At 39.4% G+C, this 19,112-nt stretch overlaps 1 protein-coding gene across 2 annotated transcripts in view; it reads right to left on the bottom strand.

Moving 5' to 3' along the window:
* PARD3B (par-3 family cell polarity regulator beta) overlaps positions 1-19,112 on the bottom strand; it is a 1,037,929-nt gene that overhangs the window by 328,020 nt on the left and 690,797 nt on the right. For both annotated transcript variants that reach the window (XM_059928520.1, XM_059928522.1), the window contains exons 17-18: positions 4,541-4,747; positions 3,569-3,806 (exon numbers count right to left, since the gene is read on the bottom strand). In XM_059928520.1, coding sequence (XP_059784503.1) covers positions 3,569-3,806; positions 4,541-4,747 — 445 coding nt within the window. The remainder of the gene's footprint in view (positions 1-3,568; positions 3,807-4,540; positions 4,748-19,112) is intronic.

Below are 19,112 nucleotides of genomic sequence, written 5' to 3'. Positions count from 1 at the left end.
TTTTTTACCTTACAAATTCCTCTGATATTGTAGAAGTATTAATGATTATGATAATAGCTATATGGTTTTCTATTGATGATGCAAAATTTGCTACACACTTAGTGGCTTAGACAACAGAAATGGGCTGAAATTAGGGGTTGGCAGGCTGTGCTCCTTTCTGGAAGCTCTCTAGAAGGAATCCATTTCTGTGCTTTCCACCTTCTAGAAGCTGCCCACAGTCCTTGGCTTGCAGCCCCTGCAGTCACATAGTGTATTTCTCTGTACCTTTCTTCCACAGTCACATCTTCCTCTTCCACTTTCAAGGCCCCTTGTTATTACCTTGGGCCCACAGGGGCAAATTCAGGATAATCACCTTATCTTAAGGTCATCTGAAGAGCAACCTTAATTCCACCTGCAACCTCAATTCTCCTTAGCCATTCAATATAACATCCTCACAGGTACTGCAGAGTGGGACATGAACATCTTTAGGGAGGCCATTATTCTACTTACTGCAATAATTTACGTTTATTGAATGTTCGTTACTTGCCAGGCACTGTTCTAAGCAAGTTACTTGTAATTAAGCAACTATAATTCTCACAATAATAGTAGATTCTATTGTTATTCCCATTTTTCAGATGACACAGAAAGAGATTAAATATTACAATAACTTGCCCAGTGTTACCTAGAGAGAAAGCAGAGAAACCAGGATTGGCATCAGAGTTACACATACAGAGTGTGCACTTTTAACCTCTGAACTCCATGACTGCAAAGGCGACTCTCATCTAAATATACTGCAGTTGCACGTTATCATTATTATCAAGGATGATTATCTAATAGCAGTCATAATAGTTACCCAGAATAAGGGCAAGTTTAAAATTTTAAATGGCAAATGGAAATACAGAGTCTAAAGAGACCACCAGGAAAAACACCGTTTTTTGAGAGATATGTCCACTGGTGTTGATGTTATTTGTGTCCCTAAATGTCACTTTGTAGTTTCAAGGTCATATGTATACACACACACACACACACACACACAAACATGGGGAGAGAGAGAGAGAGAGAATATATATATGAATAACAGATATGGAATAGAACTTTCCATTTCTGTCTAAAATTTCAGTGGAACATCCCAAACCGAGAACATGTGATGACAAATACCACCCAGCATTCTTAAGAAAGACATCTCCTAACGGTTTAATAAGAGGTGCTAAACTGGCCCATCAACTATCACCTCCCATCACTGACCTTCAGCCCATGGAACAGAAGGGTAGAGATTGAGAAATGGATTTTCTTTGCTGGGAAATTATAGGAGTAAAGGAAGTAATGGAAAGAGGTGCTTCCTCATCTCACTCCCAACAAAATAAGTGAGGGGGCAATGAGAAAACCCCTCAGAAAATTTGGAGGTAATTGTATAAAAGGAGACTGACATCCCATGTCGTACCTGTTTGCTTGGCGATCTGGAGATGCCAGGCTGGTTGGGGGATCTCTGTGGCAGGTGAGGAGAAATGGGAACAGTGGGAACAGGCTGCACGTCTATCATTTGGAGGCGCAAGAGTTCAGTAATTCTAGTGAGCCAAGCAGATGCTCTAGAAGGAAGCTGGACGAAAGCCACCTTACGCTGACATCATCAAAGAAGTCTACCCGCTGGGTAAGGAGGCTCCAGAGTTGTGCTCCCTGAGGTCAAAGGGTCTTAGGAAGTCAACGGAAAAATAAATCTCCTATACCAGTGATTGGTGCAGTAAGGAGCCCCCTGAAAAATCCACAAAAGTGGTCCACAAAGAGCCCCAACTGCCAGATTATACCAGATACACCAGTTACGTCAAACTCTGTCTTTGTTTTAATAAAGTCCTTCCCTTCCCTTTGTCCCAGAGACGGAGAACCAGAAGAATGTGGAATCCTGCACACTGTAGGGCCCTCGCTAGGGCTGAGCCCTGAGGGGCAGGGAAGAAGAAAGTGCTGATTAACACCAGATGGTGCATGTTAGCCCCTGACAAAGAGGGTGTTTTAACATCCAGAAGTGACCACAAAGCCATCAGCCAGAAAACTGAGATGTCATCAAATCGTGGACATTCTGACAACACCACCAGGGTGTATTTGAAGGTAGCTAGCTGTAGGAGAAGAAAGAAAGTTGTTTTCTGATTGCACCCTGCTGAGCTATGCCTAGTCAATGGACTGACTGCCTGTGACATCTTGTCTCTCAGTCCCACTGAGTTAGACGGCAGTATACGAGCCTCATTTTGAAAGTGAGGAAAGCAAGGCTCAGGGAAGTTAAGTAACATGTGCGATGCCCAGCAGCTTGTGTATGAGGGTCATGGGTTCAGATCAAGGCCCTCTGACTCCAGGTGCGATGACACCTCCACTGCACCTCACTGCCTCTGACGACTAATATGCCCACAGACCTGGCCATGGGCACACCTAGAATCATGGGGGGTGGGGTGGGAGTGGGGTTGTGGTTCATCTAACCTGTCTTCTCTAATTCAAAGGCGGTGTTCTAGAGGTCACAGTTGAGGACTCCCTCACCTCTTGCTTTCCCTATGTTGATGGAAGAAGCATGTTCTTTATCCACATAACGCTTTGCTACCAAGGGCTATAGGCATTGTCCATGCCTCTACCAAGTGTCGGCTTTTCTTTGACATACATTTATGACAGCTTCCTGTCATCACCATGAGCATCAAGAGCCAACCAAGAAGGCTCCTTCTGCCTCTGCAGAGAAGGATCAAGCACAGTCACCAGTTAAGACCAGTTAAGGCATCTACATATGATCCAGCAATCCCACTCCTGGGCGTATATCCGGCCAAAACTATAATTCAAAAAGATACACGCATCCCAATGTTCATAGTAGCACTATTCACAATAGCCAAGACATGAAAACAACCTACATGTCCCTTGACAGATGAATGGATAAAGAAGATGTGGTACATATATACGATGGAATACTACTCAGTCATAAAAAGGAACGAAATAATGCCATCTGCAGCAACATGGATGCAACTAGAGATTATCATACTAAGTGAAGTAAGTCAGAAAGAGAAAGACAAATACCATATGATATCACTTATATGTGGAATCTAAAATATGACACAAATGAACTTATCTATGGAACAGAACCAGACTCACAGACATAGAGAACAGACTTGTGACTGCCAGTGGGGTGGGGGGAGAGTGGGGGAGGGATGGATTGGGAGTTTGGGATTAGTGGATGCAAACTATTATATATAAAATGTATAAATAACAAAGTCCTACTGTATAGCACAGCAAACTATATTCAATATCCTGTGATAAACCATAATGGAAAAGAATATAAAAAAATGTATATATGTGTGTTTGTGTATATATATATATATATATATATATATATATATATATATATATATATATAACTGAATCACTTTGCTGTACAGCAGAAATTAACACAACATTGTAAATCAACTATAATTTAAAAAAAAGATTTTTAGGCATCTAGCTGAAGAGGAGGGAAAGCTTGCATTTTTTTTTTTTTTGAATGCACACAAATGAGTGATTTCATCAGCAGAAACAAAACAAAATAAAACAAAACCATCCCAACTTTGCCTTCAAAGCAGGTCCCTACCTCAGCATGGCACCAAATCCCTTCCTCTTTATTTTCCTTTCTGGATCTTCATTTCCCTCTTTCTGCTTTTTCTCCTTGACTTTCAATTTGCCCTTTTCCTTCTTCTTCTCCTTTTCTTTCGGTTTTTTGACTTTCCTGGCTTTATTTTCTGCATTCTCTAGCTCAGAGTTCCCCTGAGGGGCAGATTCATAATTCAGAGCTCCTTGGCCAGAGTGAGAGCTCTTATCAGACAGACCATCTGTACAGAGAAAAAAATCAATACACATGGTCAGGGGCACTTACTGTTAGTATCTCAAGAAAAGTTAAAATGTAAAATACAGAATAATGAATAAAGGCACTCCGGAGTTCTACCCTGCCACGAGGCTACGCGTACCCTTTGAAGAGACAACTGCCTAAATCTGGTTACTTCAAGCAAGGTTTGCTGCTGGGAGTGGGCGACATTGGTTGCTTAGCCAGTAGTATAAAAGGTTTGATATGTGATGAAACACTGATCTCTCTGAAAGCAGCTTGTTAACCTTGATCAGCTCAGAACGCCGACATGCTGGGAAACAAACAGGGTGAGTTTATTTCCAGGAGAAGTTTTTCAGTTCAGCTATAACCGGACTGCTTCTACCCAATTAAAGCAGTCAGTCCTCGGGTTGAGGCTGCATCTAATGACTTGAATAATAATGTCAAGAGATGCATACTTAGTGCTCCTACCCTAAGGGTAAATGACAGTTGGTCCTTGTAGGAAATTGAAGGAGAACATTTCTTTGGCGGTTGCACTGTAAAATAAATCACATGTTGCGTTATCCAGTTCCACGTTTGTTAAGCCAAAGGGCAGAACATATCAGGGAAATGAATTACTTTTAATATCAAAAATATAATTGTGACCTTAAATCACTTTTCTCTGTAGTTAAGCACCCATTCTTGCCTATGATTCGCAGATAACAAGGAGAGGAAGAAACCATTTCAGCAAGCTCGTTGCCCTACCAGCTTCTAATTCTTCGGGTCCATCGTAAGATTTGTCAATGGCTGCTCGGAAGCTCTCGTTGCAGCCTCGGCCACGGACCACGTGCGGCCGGGGCCGGTGGAAGGGAAGTTCGTTCTTCCTGACCTCGGCAACTGCAGTCTGCAGGCTCTCCAAGGAGCTGGACTTTTTCAAACCCAGAGTTGGACCGAAATCTTTGCTTGGAGAGTCTGGAAGAAAAAAGGGCAAAAGGTCACCCTTCCCCTAAGGAGGCAGTGTGGTGGAGTGGGAAGGCTTGTTGTTGTTCTATCTCAAAAAGGGAGGAGGGGGGTTAAGCGGGTGGGATTTGGTGTTAAACCCCAGCGTTGCCCCTTTTTGTGACTTCGAGCAAGTACTTTGACTTCTCTGAGCCTTAGTTTCCTTTTCTATAAAGTTGTGGGAAGATTTAAAATGATATGTCATATATAGAAATAAATATGCATGCGTATATATATATATATATATATATATATACATATGTGCACGCACATATACATGACTTTGAAAGGCTATAGCAGCCTGTAGAGATTATATGTATGAGCGTGTGTATATGCACACACACACAGTTGCACACACACACAGAGCACCTAACAGTGTTTCTCTCACAGTTCTCATTCCAAGCACTCCCCTACATTGTAGCTTTTATTATTTCCAACATTGTTTTTATAATTATTAAGTAATGTATTATGCACAGAAATCAAAGAGCATTGAAGTGATTGTAATTTTTATGGTTAAACACTTTACCATACTCTAGCACTCTTACTGTAGGGTGAATGCAATTTTTTTAGTTGACGAAGCAAAGCAAGAAAGAAAACAACTTTTCTGTGTCAGTGCTTAACTGTTCCAAATGTATTTCTATTTGGGTATCTAGGAAAGAGGTAGTTTTCTTTATATGATATAATATTCCAAAAAAAAAAAAACTAGGTGAAGTTTAATAATGTGTGTTCTGATATGTAATTTTTTCATTTGCACTCTTTGTCTTGCCCTGTTACCTGCCCCTTTTCACGCATGCCTTGACCCCCATTCCCACCCACAGCCAGGCCCCTAGTTGTCTGTAACAAGATTAGGCTATATAAATACCAGCAGCACAAGGATTATTTTAAAGATGGAGGGAATTCTAGCAGTGCTCTTTTCCACCAGGGCCAAAGCTCATGATCCTCTCCAGTTACAAAGATTACTGTCATGAAGGGGTTACACGTGCATTTCTGGAAATAAACTACTTTGCAGTTTTTTAGTAGATACAGATTGAGTACATATTAAGGATCGTGCACATACAGTACCTACTTCAATGCCTAGCATGTAGTAAGGCTCAGTAAACAGTCCTATCTTTTCTTACTATGATCAGTATTTTTGCTTCTACTAATGCTGCCATGATGAACATTATCACTAGGTAATACAAGGACTACAAAAGAAGTACAACAAAGGCATAACGCCTATATAGACATGCATGAAGTTAAAAAAATAAAACAAACCCTCCCATATATTGTGAATATGTTAAAAATAGTCAAAATAATGACAATAATGCTAATAAATAATAATGCAGAGAGTGCTTAGCCCTGTTCTAAGTGCTTTACCTAACTTACCATAATCCTTACAGTTGTGCTACTGCCAAAATTGTTCCCATTTTACACATGAGGAAACTGAGGCAATGAGCAGATATATACCTAGTCTAAAGACACACACTTAATAAGCTTCAGAGCTGGGAACTGTCCTCAGGCAGCCTAATTCCGCGTTTTCTGCTCTGTACTGTCTAAAGTTGTACTTGGCCTCCACCCTCTACTTGACTATGGTCAAGCTACTTAAAATGGCCTCTAGTTTCCTCATCTCTAAAATAAGACTCTGAGCCTAATCAAGCGGACAAAATGCAAAAACTGGATGTTGTTTTACAATTTCATCATTAACTTAACAGGAGGCAATTTTGCACTTTGAACAATATACATGATGACAATAAACATTACATTTTATAGGCAACAGTGCATCATTAATAAATGCAACAGAGATGGGACTAAGCAAAAAAAAAAAATTATAAGAAATTTCAGGGACAAATTTCAGGTGCTACTTGCAAATCATAAATAGTAAGAATACATCACTACTAAATCCAGAAAGAGGCATATTTCTTATAGTCCCAGGAAGGAAGGTAAGTGGAAGAAACAGAAATTGAGTAAGATCATTTCTGACAAGAAAACAAAAAGCAACATAGAGGCTCGGGGTATTAAAGCAACAGTAAAAGCTTTGGAGTTTACAGAAAATATTTTACACCATCACTCCCTAGGGAGGATCTGACATGAAGTTTGGTGAAAACATGAAGATGAAAACTATCTGAGAAAGCCTAGTTCCTCTGTCAACAATAGTAACCATCTTTTATTTATTAATTGCCATTCAGGAGATTATATTAGAGCCCAAACTGTAAGTATTCACGTCAACCTTTAGCAATAAATTCTGGGGAACATGAAAGTGAATAAATCATCCAAGACATAAGGCATGTTATCTAAAAGGAGCTCATCTAAAGCTCAGCAAGAAGTCATATTTGAGAAGGAACAAATACACTGTTACTCATTCAAAGCAAACTGAACATTAAGGATTCATGGGCTTTGCAGGATTAATAGAGCCAGCAAGTAATTCACTTTACATAAATAGAAGTCACAAATTAGAAGTGTCAACTAATGTTGGCCAAAATTATAACCTAGCTCTACTGGATGCCGTCCACAGTAAAACTAAAAGCAGAAAGGCGACTGAGTCTTGGTTACAAATGTGGACTCAGGGATTTTCAGGCTTGAAAACAACTTTCTTATTTGTTTCTAGGGAGTAAACAGCATATAGTGGTGGAAAAAAACAGACTGATGTTAGAGAGGAGAATCTCAAATCAGGAAAGTCCTTACAAGGACTACAGGTGCACTGAACTGACTGAACTGAATCTCCACATGAAAAGGACCTTGACTAGAGTTCACATTTCCTTTACGTGTCCAAGGCTTCTGAGGGAAGGTCGAGGTTACCGGTTCCGAGGGACTATTATGTCAACTGATGGCATCCGCACTAAATGTCAACAAAACACTTGGAATAAAGCGTTTTACCACACAAAGATCCTAAGTGAGCACAATAAATTGTCACAGTCAGTCCCTCTTCCCTACCCCTATCCTCACCAGTTCCAGCTTAGGTTGCCATTGTGTTGGAAATTCTGTAGCTTTCAGAATGGGAAGATTCACTATTTTTAGCCTAACCATTTATACAAATCATGTTGTTTTCTAGGCTCCCACTACAAGTAGAGGTCTCTTTGAAGGGATAATATAAAGCTCTATCCTACTGAAGTCATCCCCAAGAGTGATGACTTCTCACATTTTCACCTGTAGCTGATGTGATATTGACTGTGGCTGATTTTAACCAATTATCTGAGAGAGCAATCTCTGAATACCACGTGTTATCAGTCACAAGGTGGTGTGTGTCCAAATTTGAGCTTTTACTTGTCCCATTTTGAGTATCTACAGAACTAATCTGAATATGATTTTTCAATAGTTTCCAGGCCAGTTTAGGTTAGTTGCAAATGCCAAGAAATAAATCTTTTCACAAACTTTAGTAGCATGACTTTATTTTTTAAAATTTATGACTTCTATGTTCAGTGACCATGTTCTCTAAGATCCAGATAAACTTATCTTCCTGTCAGAAACATGAAGTTGACATTCACAAATTTCTTGAAACAAATGATACAACGTTTATCAAAGGTACTAAAAGAGGGATCTTGCATGATAAAAGTTATCCTCAAAGTGGTATAATGAAAATATTCTTAACGTTCCATGTGCCAAATTTTTCCTTAAAATAAAAGTCTCATAAAGAAACATCACAGAAATAATTGTTTTAAAAGATGCTACAGCATTTTTGAAGATTCACCTGTTCCCAAGTGAAGGATTGGCTTGACTTGGTCCTGGAAGCCTTCCCCATACAGAGTCGAGGGAAATTTCAGGGCCATGTTTTCTGGCTCCACCAACCCTCAGACACATCCACTGCTCCCCACCATCCAGAAAAATACAGTGTTATGAAGAAACTGAACACTCAAGTCTAAAGGCTTAAAGGATTCTGCCACCATTTCTCCCATGTGCATGAAACAAGTGGGGAGAAGGGCAGTACAAAGCTACTGTCAAGGTGGAGAGGGACCTCAATAAAACAGAGTCAAAACACTGAGAAACCACTGCCCCAGCCTTTCTAGGTAGAAAGTCCCATTTCAACATACTATAAAACAAAAAGTCCTTCCCGGAGGATTGTTTGGATGTGGACCTCAGTTTTTCTGACCCAGTCTTTGGTTCCTGCCTCTGCCCTATAGCTGAGAACTGCTGTTGGTTCCCTGCAAGGCAGGTGATTAGAATAATAGAGAATAAAACGGTCTAGAGAGTAGTGATTAATAGTGAATGGTGAAGTGGAGAGACTGTGGGACATCTAACACCCTCCCACTCTGCCACTTATTTCTTGAGTTATTAACTTTCCTGTGCCTCCGTTTCCTAATCTGTAAAATTTGGATAAGACGAGGATGGAAGAGTGTTTGGCACATAGTAGGGACTCATAAAGCATTAGTGATGATTATTGTCACTGGTGCTTTTGTATCAACTCTAAACATTTGAGTGAGTGAAGGTCTAGCACAATTTATTTGGTTCAATCTGCCACTGCATTTTAAAATACAACTATTCCTTCTGCAAGAAGCTGAAAAGGGCTCTATAAATAAATACCATCCTTCTTTTTTTATTCAAAAGTTAAACTGATTTTTTTTCCCCAAACAACTCCCTACAGCTTTTTCTTCTGAAATAAGATATATTTATCCATCTGTTCATCACATATAGAGGCTATTCTTGGGAAGATTAATAGTGGAGCCCTTGGATCCATCCATCTTGGATGCCCTTCCCCTTAGGTTATAATCATTTAATTAGTCTGAGATTTCATTGGCAATGTTTGAACTTCCCATTCTAGCTCTAAAATCTTGCAATAAAAGAATGCCTTAATCCAGAAGACCAGTAATTGGATCTTCCATTATTGATGAGATTGCTTCCAATACATTCTTATTAAAACATAAAGAATTATTTGGGGGAAGGTATTCACTTTCAGATACATGGCAAGGTTTCCTCCAAGCTAGAGCTTTATAATTAACAAATACTCATGATAAATTAACAATAAATAATGTATTAATTTGCAAATTTCAATAACATTGATGGCCCTCAAGGCACTTAGTGAAAATTAATTATGTTAGAGCCCCTCCCCCTAAAATAAAGGAATTGTGTGCAGTAGTAAACTGGGGATCAAAATGATTGCAACGCTATCGGGGGACACAGCATGAAACTTGAGAAGGCCATGAATTCGTCAGGATAGCTTGCTTTCATTAACAATTTGGCCTTGCTGTATTATGAGCAATGAACTTGGGGCAAATACAATAGAAATGCTTTACTTGCTTCATGGGGAGTTGTGATGTGAAATTAATAGCCTTAAAACTCTTTGAATGAAAAATTATTACAACTTCCAACTAGGAAGTCACAACACCACTTTATTCTCCAACACATCTCACTGTCTTTTTATTTCAGATTACACTTACTGAAAATTTTGATTTTTTTTTTTTTTGGTAGTTTCCCCTAGAGGCAAAATGTCTTATGTGCTTTAATAGATATCATTGCAAATCCATTAGCCCAAATTTCCCATAATATCCAAATGTATAATTTCCCAAATTATGTTATCTGCTGTGTCCATAATGGGCCTAATTACCTTCTTGCCTATCTCAGTATTCCAAATATTGATCATCATTCCAAGCTTATCACAGTGCCCTGCTTCCTATTCATTTACCATAGGGCATAATGTATCTGGTTTATACATTATCTGCTGTCATTTGGGTCTCAGTTCTTTTACTGGCAATCTCCAAGTTCTCTAGGAGCAGAGTTTTTCTTCCTTTTAAGTCTCGTATATCCCAGGGTCTTTTATCATTTCCTGAAATTCGTGTCAAAATGTTCAATAATGAACTTCTCATTAAGATTCATATATTTGCATAATCTTTCCTACTCTGTCTCCAAACATTGTCTATTTTAAAGTGAAACGATATAGAGAAAATTATGGGAAGATTAGGTGAACAAATGCCTTGATTGTAAGTGTGGGCATGGCCCTCCAAGTGACTTCAAATCTCTGCTAAGTGTTGCTGTACACTTTAATTTTCTTCACTAAAAATTCCCTCTTTTATAAATTGAAAGTCAAAATCTGATGCCATATTTTGGTTTCTTTCCTGGACTCAAATTATATCCCACAAATGTAATGAATAGTGAATTTATTACAGCAAAATATTCTCATGACACTTTTTTGTCTTTTTCTTTCACTCTTTAGTTTGTGGATAAGAAAATGAGCTCTGTGGTTCAATTTAGTAGGGAAACTCTTTTTCAAAATATATTTATAAACATATCTCTGGGTAGGTTCTGTTAAGGCAACTGACGGGCTCGAACCCAATGCCAATAGACTAGTTTGTTATAATCTTTTGTTTTCCCTCTCTCTGCCTTATCAGGATAACTCCACTGGGTTAAAAAACACCACCACCACCATCTCCCCGACCCCGAACTGGCATTCAAGCTAATAATGAATTTAAAAATTACATAAATAACATTGGTTTCTGGAAGGGAAATGTGGCTACTTAAAGGAGAAAAAAAAAACACCTTTTATTATGTAAGGGGGGGGGGGGGAAAGACTCACTTGAGAGTCAAATAAACTGACTAAAGAGGCCAGCTTTCCTACCTGTGGAATGGGGTCAATAGGACTGATGAATGCCACCTACCATTTTCTTAATCTTGTTGATCTTTGTATTGTCAGTGCAGAGAAGTACTAAATAAATATTTGTTGTAGGAATAAAGGAAGGTGCAAGGAAAGGATAGTTACAGGATGCAGACGGCCCAGTTCTCCAGTGCTGTGAGGCTGAAGGGAGTTTATGGGAAGAAACACAGCTTACGATTGCTTCACGCCCTCAGAGCCCACACACAGCCTACTGTTCTTTGTTAATATGACCCTTAGGTTTTTTTTGTGTCACTTCCAAGGATTTAATCATTTCTGCCTTACCTATATTTACTCACTCATCTTCTCTATGTTTTGTCTTTTTCTACGACTCATTCCTTTTGCTTAACTTCTCTGTGATATTAGCCTTTTCTGCTATTTTCCCCTCCTTATGTGCACTTTGAATAGTCTTATTTTTACCCACTGCCAAAAACACCTTTATTTGTCTTCCAGCTCTTCCTTGTATGTCTTGGTAACAGGCTTTTCATTCTGAACACAAACTGTTTCAGTGATTTTTTTTTTCCCCTCCTCATTCTTTTTAGCACTTATTCTTTGTATGGCTTGCTTCAACAGCACCTCTTTCTTCTGCTTTTGATTGTCGAGCGGTTTATATATTATACAGCATGGGTTATATAATGCCATACTCTCAAGATAAAGTATACTAAAAAGGATTCTAATAAGTTTCTTTAAAAACCATTAGCATAACAAAAAGGTCAAACTGATTGATTTCTTGGATGGTATCCACATGAAGACATTTTTACAGGATGTAGTGTAAACTGGGTACCTCTATTTTTTTAGGGCCAAAAATTATTTTTACAATTTTTGCTTTAGTCTTTTCTCCCCTTTTTATAGCTAACTGACTGCACTAAAAAGAAAAAACAAAACAAAACTTCGAATTTTCAATTACTCAGTATTTCCAGAAATGATAGAAAGTAAGGTTTTTCAGTTTTGAATAACAATAATATATAATATGAATATTCAGTAATATGAATAACAATCTCTTAAGAGATATGCTTTAACCTAGGTTTCAATCTACCGTTAGAGTGTCAAGCCAAAATCAAGTCAGCCATCAATGAGTGTTTACTGAGTATTTTTTGTCACTCAGAACTGTGCTCGGTCCTAAGAGGAATAGAAGACAAGTGTAATAGTAACTAACATTTTCCTGTTGCTTTATAATTTATAAAGTTCTTTCCTGTATAAAATGAGGCTACACCTTACACAATTGATCTTACCCAAGTTCAACTGTGTTTTCATGTCCAGAGAGAGCTACAAAGAAAGAGAGGAGGGAGGAAGGGCAGGATAAAATAAGTAATAAGAGCAATTTTAGTCACCATTACTCTCAATGAGAGTGTGCCCCAGCGTAAGTGTGTGTCTAGGAGAGACTGAGAATCAAAGAAATGAACCATTCCGGTGAGTCTCTGATTTTTTTTTTTTTAACCCTGGGTAAACACTTTATTTTTTTAATCGAGATATAATTGACATGTAACATTGTGTAAGTTTAATGTGAGCAATGTATTTGATACATATATATCTGATTTTGATACGTATATATTTATATTTTGATTTGATACATGTATATATTGCACAATGATTGCCACAGTAAGGTTAGTTATTGCCTTCATCTCCTCACATGGTTACCTTTTTGTGTGTGTGCGATGAGAACATTTAGGATCTACTCTTTTAGCAACTTTCAAGTATATAGTGCGGTACTGTTAACTACAGTTACCATGCTGTACGTTAGATCCCCATCATTTATAACTGTAAGTTTATAGCCTTTGAGCAACATCTCTTCTCATTTTCCCCATCACTCAGCTCCTGGCAACCACCATTCTGTTCTCTGTGTCTATGAGTTTGGCTTTTTTAGATTCAAATATGAGATCATACAGATCTTGAGAACCATTCTTGAGAGGCAGTGCCTTACTACTATGTCTTATGTAAATTTCAGAAGAACCACTCAACTCAATACCCTTCCAATTCCTCTCTTAAATCCCCTGAGTTGGCAGACAAGAAAAGGTTGGCCACTGACTTGGCCAAGATGCTACGTCTGGACAATTCTTGAGCTAAAGCTCCTGCCAAATTCTTTGATGCCTCAGACATAAAAGACAAGGCACCTACTTCCCTCCAAGATGTTATAATCTGAGTGCAGAGCAAAGATGAACACATATGCAGTGATAACACCAGAGAATATAGATCAGTCCCTAATGTTTGTGAAGTACCCATCTAAGGGCAATATATCCCCAAATTTTAGAAAATAAAAATGTTTGACTCCTAGCTTTCTCTGGAATTATATTTCCAATGGGGAACATGTTATTTCTTCATTCCACCAGTTAACTGACTCTTCAGCATCCACTAAAAATTTAACCTTTAAAGCAATACCTAATGCAAGCACAGGTTCTGGCATCAGATTGCTTGGATTCGTGTTCTAGCCCCACCTCTGCACTAACTGTGTGAAGCTGGATGAGGCTTGTACCTCTCTGTGCCTCCCTTTCCTTATCTGTAAAAGAGGGATAATGATAGCACATCCCTCACAGGGTAGTTAGAGGATTATCTGATACAGAGCTTGAACGTGATGCCTGGCACACAGTAAATATTCAGTAAACATTAGTTTGTACCATATGTCTTCTTGCATGAGCAATGTTTACACTCATTAGGAGGATTATCTCCAGCCAACAGAATGCCAGGAGAATTTCTGTTTCCACATCCATACATTGTGGGCCTGAGTCATCATTAGCTTTGAATTTTCACTCTTTATTCATAACTTCTACTTTTTTGTTTTGTATTGTTTAACAGTCTTCATCACGTTTCAAATAATCTTCTATACATTTCACTTTTTTCAATAGCCCAAATAAGTTTATTTCTTACAGAGGCATTTTCCAAAGAGAAACCAAGTGTTAAAACCACATGATGAAAATAACCATGTCTGGGACAGCAAGTAAAGAGCTGGTTAGTTTCTTTCACCAGCCAAGTGACTCCTCTCCCTCAGACCCATGACACCATCAACAAAATGACAAACCAGACAAGGTCATAAGGCTTTTGGGATCATCAGTCAATAGGCATCTCTGTGAATGATAGAGCTGAGAACACTGACATATGGCAGAGGTCAGGGCTGGAGTAGTTTAGACTTGGGGAAGTCCAGAGAAGAGAAAGCACACTGTGATCCCGGGTCAAAGATAATAAGGCTTCATGAATGAAGCAGGACTTGTCCTTGAAGATGGATCAAATACATGGGAAAGGCAGGAGGTAGACAGTCACGCTACTGCAAGGGAAACGTATGAGGAAAAGTCCTGACATGTCTGCTTGGTAGTGGGTACACAGGATGGAGGACCAGCAAGGGAAAACTGGGGATTGGTGGGAAATAAGTGTGGGGACAGAGGAGGAAGTGAGATATGAAGGGCCTCAAAGTGAAGAAGGCGAGACTCAGAGCAGGGGGCAGTTGGAAGCCTTTGAAAGTTTTTCACCTGAGGAATGGCTTGATAATACTGTTATTTTGAGAAAAGATAATTTGGAAGAAATTTATAGGACAAATTAGAAGAAAGACTGAAATCATATAGCAATGGAGCTCCCTGATTATAAAATACCTTGCTCTTTACTTTCTTCCTTTTTACAATTGTAACTTCAGGCTTTTGTGAAACAATTTCTTCCAAAACATTTTTAGTGTGGTTACTCATCTGTCCTCACAGTGAACAGACTACCGTCCTCAGATCTTTCTTTGACCAGGTAGGAAAGGCTGAAGAAACATGTTCTAGCCCACTTGGGAGGCAAGAGGTGTTCATGGTTGTGCCTCTGGGAATGGGTAGGAAGGGTCATTGCCTATCACTCCTAAGCTGCCTTCTCGCATGGCTGAGCTGTGACTGGCATGGCCGGGCCCAGTGCTATCTCTCTTTCAGCACACTTCACTGTATTCTGTAATATATAATGATTAACGGGCAGTAAAGCTAATAACATGGGGACACACAAAATAAATGAGGTGGCAAATATGAAAAGGAAGTTCCACTTAATGTTGTTGTGAAATCTGACAACACGCTAGAGTTTCCCTGTAACTCAGCCCGAGGAGCCCTTGTCAGCGGGAAACAAGGTTACAAGAAGGTGGTATTTCCATTAATAACTCCCCTCGGGGAAGTCTATGATCAATCTTTCTTGGACTGAAATTCTTGCTGGATTGTAGTGAAATGTCAGCAGTACCTGGAAACATTGTTTTCTGCTGACTGAGGGAAGCTCACAGAGAAAGAGGAAGAGCATGGCAACGCTTCAGTTATCCTGATCTGTCCCTTTTTACCTCCCCCTACTATGGACATCCATTCTCTCTCTCTCTCTTTTTTTTTTTTTTTCTTTTACTACCCAGTATTCACTATTCCACCTGAAAGGGGTATCCTGCTTTTCCTTGGGTTACTACGCCTCCCCTACTTTCACTCAGAAGTGTGCTTCTAACCCAGGCACGACTAGTCATTTCATCCCCTTGGTTGGTTCAGGAGTACGTTGTTGGCTAATTAGAACTAATCCTTACAGAGTGATCAGGAAAAAGTCATCTTGTTTGCTACTGGGGTTACTGGGAGGATAAACCTGGAATTGCTGGTAGCCATCTTGCTTTTCTACAAAGAGAGGAACTGAAACTGTGAGAGCATAGTTGACACAGACCCTAGATCCACTCTCTGAACTTTACAGCTGCTTGAGCAACAAATTATCTTCTTTGCAACAGCCAGATTGAAATTCGTTTCTTTCGATTGTAACCTAAGGAGTCTTGACTTAATGCCCTATTCTCCAATCTCTCCTTCATATAACTACCCACCAGTTATTCCAACTCAGGTCAGACAGACACTTGAGGAGCAGGGAAGATGGTTCCTTGGCTATAATGCTGGTGAAGGGATCATAAGTACAGAACTGATAACAGCAGTGAGAAGTATGTCTGAGGCCAGTCTAAAGGTGAGCATTTTCTAGTCTATTACAGGGTGGATTTTATGAGAGACAAATTCCCCAATGATGAGAAGAGTTGTATTAAATTCATTTGCTCAGCTTAGCCCCGACTCCTCTGTGAAGAGGGGACCATTCTCTAGATGGTTACTAATAATTACAGACCTGCTACTAATTGTTATACACTTTAGAAAAATAGAAAGGCTTCCAAAAGGGGAACACAATCAGTTCTTGTTATGGTTGACCAAGGGTTCAAACAACCTATCTGCAATTGTGCTAATTAAGTATGTTGTTCTGGATTTTGAAGAGATAAGAGTAAACCTGGTATCACTTTTAAGTGCCTGTTCTTCCCACTGTGTTCCCATGGCCACTCAGCAGAGACCTCACACTTGGGAAGAGACAGAGCTGCCTCACAGGAAGGAGGTGTCTGTTTCTGGAGGGGTGTTTGCGTTGTACGGGTATGTTTCTCTCAAGCTTCTCTTGCATAGAATTTCTAAACAAACAGTGAATTAGGAACTTCTCTGTAAACTGAGTAAGGAAACGATGGACTAAAAGCAAGTGGTCTTGGGTGGTTAACAATAAAGATTTCGATGTAAGAGGCATCTTGGGTGTGGACTTGGAATTGGAAGACTTGGGGTCTAGGCAAACTGTTTAACCTCTCTGGGCTTCAGTTTCCTCATCAGTAAAAGAGGAATAATGAAAAAGGTTATATTGAGGATGATTATGATGATGATGGTAAAAACACCAGCAGCCACCTATACCAGGCATGTTCTGAGTACTTTTATATAGATATTAACCCAATTACATGTAGTACACACTATTGTTATCTCCATTTTATAGCTGAGGAAATTAAAGCAGAGGCAGGTTAAGTAACTTGTCTAAATGAACAGTGATACCAATTTCATGGGTTTTTGTTGGGATAAGATGCAATTACGCATGTACAAGAAAGTAGCAAAGCTGCAACATGCCATATATACATGTCATATTTGCTCTTAATAAGAAAAGGAGGGATGTTTTCCTCTACATCTGTCATAGGCACTGGACTGAATTGATCAAATGAAGATACAGCAGGGTATCTCTTTGTGAAAACCTGCTCTTAAGGCACAAGCAATCTATAGGAAGAGTCAAAGTGCAGAATTCAAAAGCACCCCTACACAAGGTGGGGTAAAGCAAGACATGGAATGAGTGGTGGGAATCAGGGGAGAAAAAGAAGGACTCTGGCCTGACATGGACCCCTGAAAACTGGGCAGCCTCAGACAGACTGAGAGGTGGTCCAGGGGACAGGGAGGGAGAAAGATGAGAACAGAGGCCTGTGGAGGGCGGCAAGCCCACTAATCTGTGTACTGCAGAGTAGCCACATGGGGCTGCGGGTGCGCAGAGGTGAGGCCAGACAGAGAGAGCACAAAGAGAGGGAAGCAGCCAGGTGGCCAGAGGTACGACTCACCCTACTGGCAGTTGGAGGTCTCTGAAGTCTGAGGCCCTGTGTCCCAACACAGTCGCCCGAATACACTTGTTTATTGCTGTGGACAATAAACAAGGAGGGGGTTTTGACCTACGCTATGCACTAGGTGGGACTCATTTTCCCTGTGTGTGTATGGCCTAAGGACCCAAAGCTGGGATGGATGTTTTGTTTTGGCTCAACAGCACTAACAAATAGCTAAGCTTTATTTAGCACTTACTGTGTGTGACGCACTCTGTGTCAAACGCTCGCAATCTGAACCGCCCCAGGAAGGGGGTATGGTCGTTCTTCGCCTTTAACAGAAGTCATCCTTCCAGACCAGAAGCCCCAGTTCTGTTTCAAACATGACAGAGCTCTTTTCCCACTTTTAATAATTAATTTAATAAAAGCAAAAAAAATATGGCTTTTCTAAAGAGTGTTTATGTCAAAAAAGAAAGCATTACTTGGTTCACTGCTAATATGGGAACAACAACAACAAAAGAGCTACTTTTGTTCTTATTTTTAAATCAATTTTTGAGCAAAGTGTCATATTTTTATATTCCCTGCCTAGTTTTGGATAAGAATTTAGGAAGGAGCTTGTGATGCATCATTAAATAGTTTTTCTCATCATCTTATGACTGAGTTATTGGCACTAGATATAGCCATGGGGGGAAAAAATAAGTGTTTATAATGATTTAAAAGACCAATTATAAGCCTTTGCCTTATTCCTTACTCAGCATCCTGCACGGTATGTAAAAATGGCAGTGAAAAAAAATACATTAGAAATTTTAGCTGAGCAAAATGTCAGTTTTCAGTTACACTTAAAGAATAAAAAAAACATTAGGATACCATTAACAGTTTTAGAGTAATGGAGGCAAAGCAGGATTGTTTTCTGTTATTATTATTACCGCCATTAGTGGGTCAGAGCCTTCGAAGGGAGAAAAGCTGGGGACAACCCAGACACTTTCAATACAGCATTAACTCTTTCAGGTCAAAAGGGGCCCATTTAGTGGACTGTAGCAGTCATTTAATAAATGATACCCTCGTGGCCTTGAAGAATTTATCTCCTGTCCAAAGAGTCTCGCTTACACATTCCTATTTTCTCTACTCCATCTCACTAAATATTCCAGTAAGAGAAAAGGTTAATTTACAGATAATTATTTAGGGAGGGAGGGAATGTTTTTTTAAGGCAGAAAAACAAAAACAACCCGTCACAAAGCATCAGCCACTGTGTGCAAATCTGGAAAAGGATAATGAGCCTCTTGAAGTAACAGAATTAAGATGAAAAATTAGAGGTGTGAGATGGAATGATTTTCTTTCAAGGGAAGTACCTGCTGAAATAATTTTTTTCCCGGTGTTTGCTTTGTGCACTTTATATGTGACTAAGTACAGCTAATCCTGTCTCTTTTCAAAAGTTAATGTCAGCTACTAGAATA

Source organism: Balaenoptera ricei, chromosome 7 (assembly GCF_028023285.1).
Source record: "Balaenoptera ricei isolate mBalRic1 chromosome 7, mBalRic1.hap2, whole genome shotgun sequence".
In the NCBI taxonomy this organism is placed as follows: Eukaryota; Metazoa; Chordata; class Mammalia; order Artiodactyla; family Balaenopteridae; genus Balaenoptera; species Balaenoptera ricei.
This window is presented reverse-complemented; position numbering and strand designations above follow the sequence as displayed.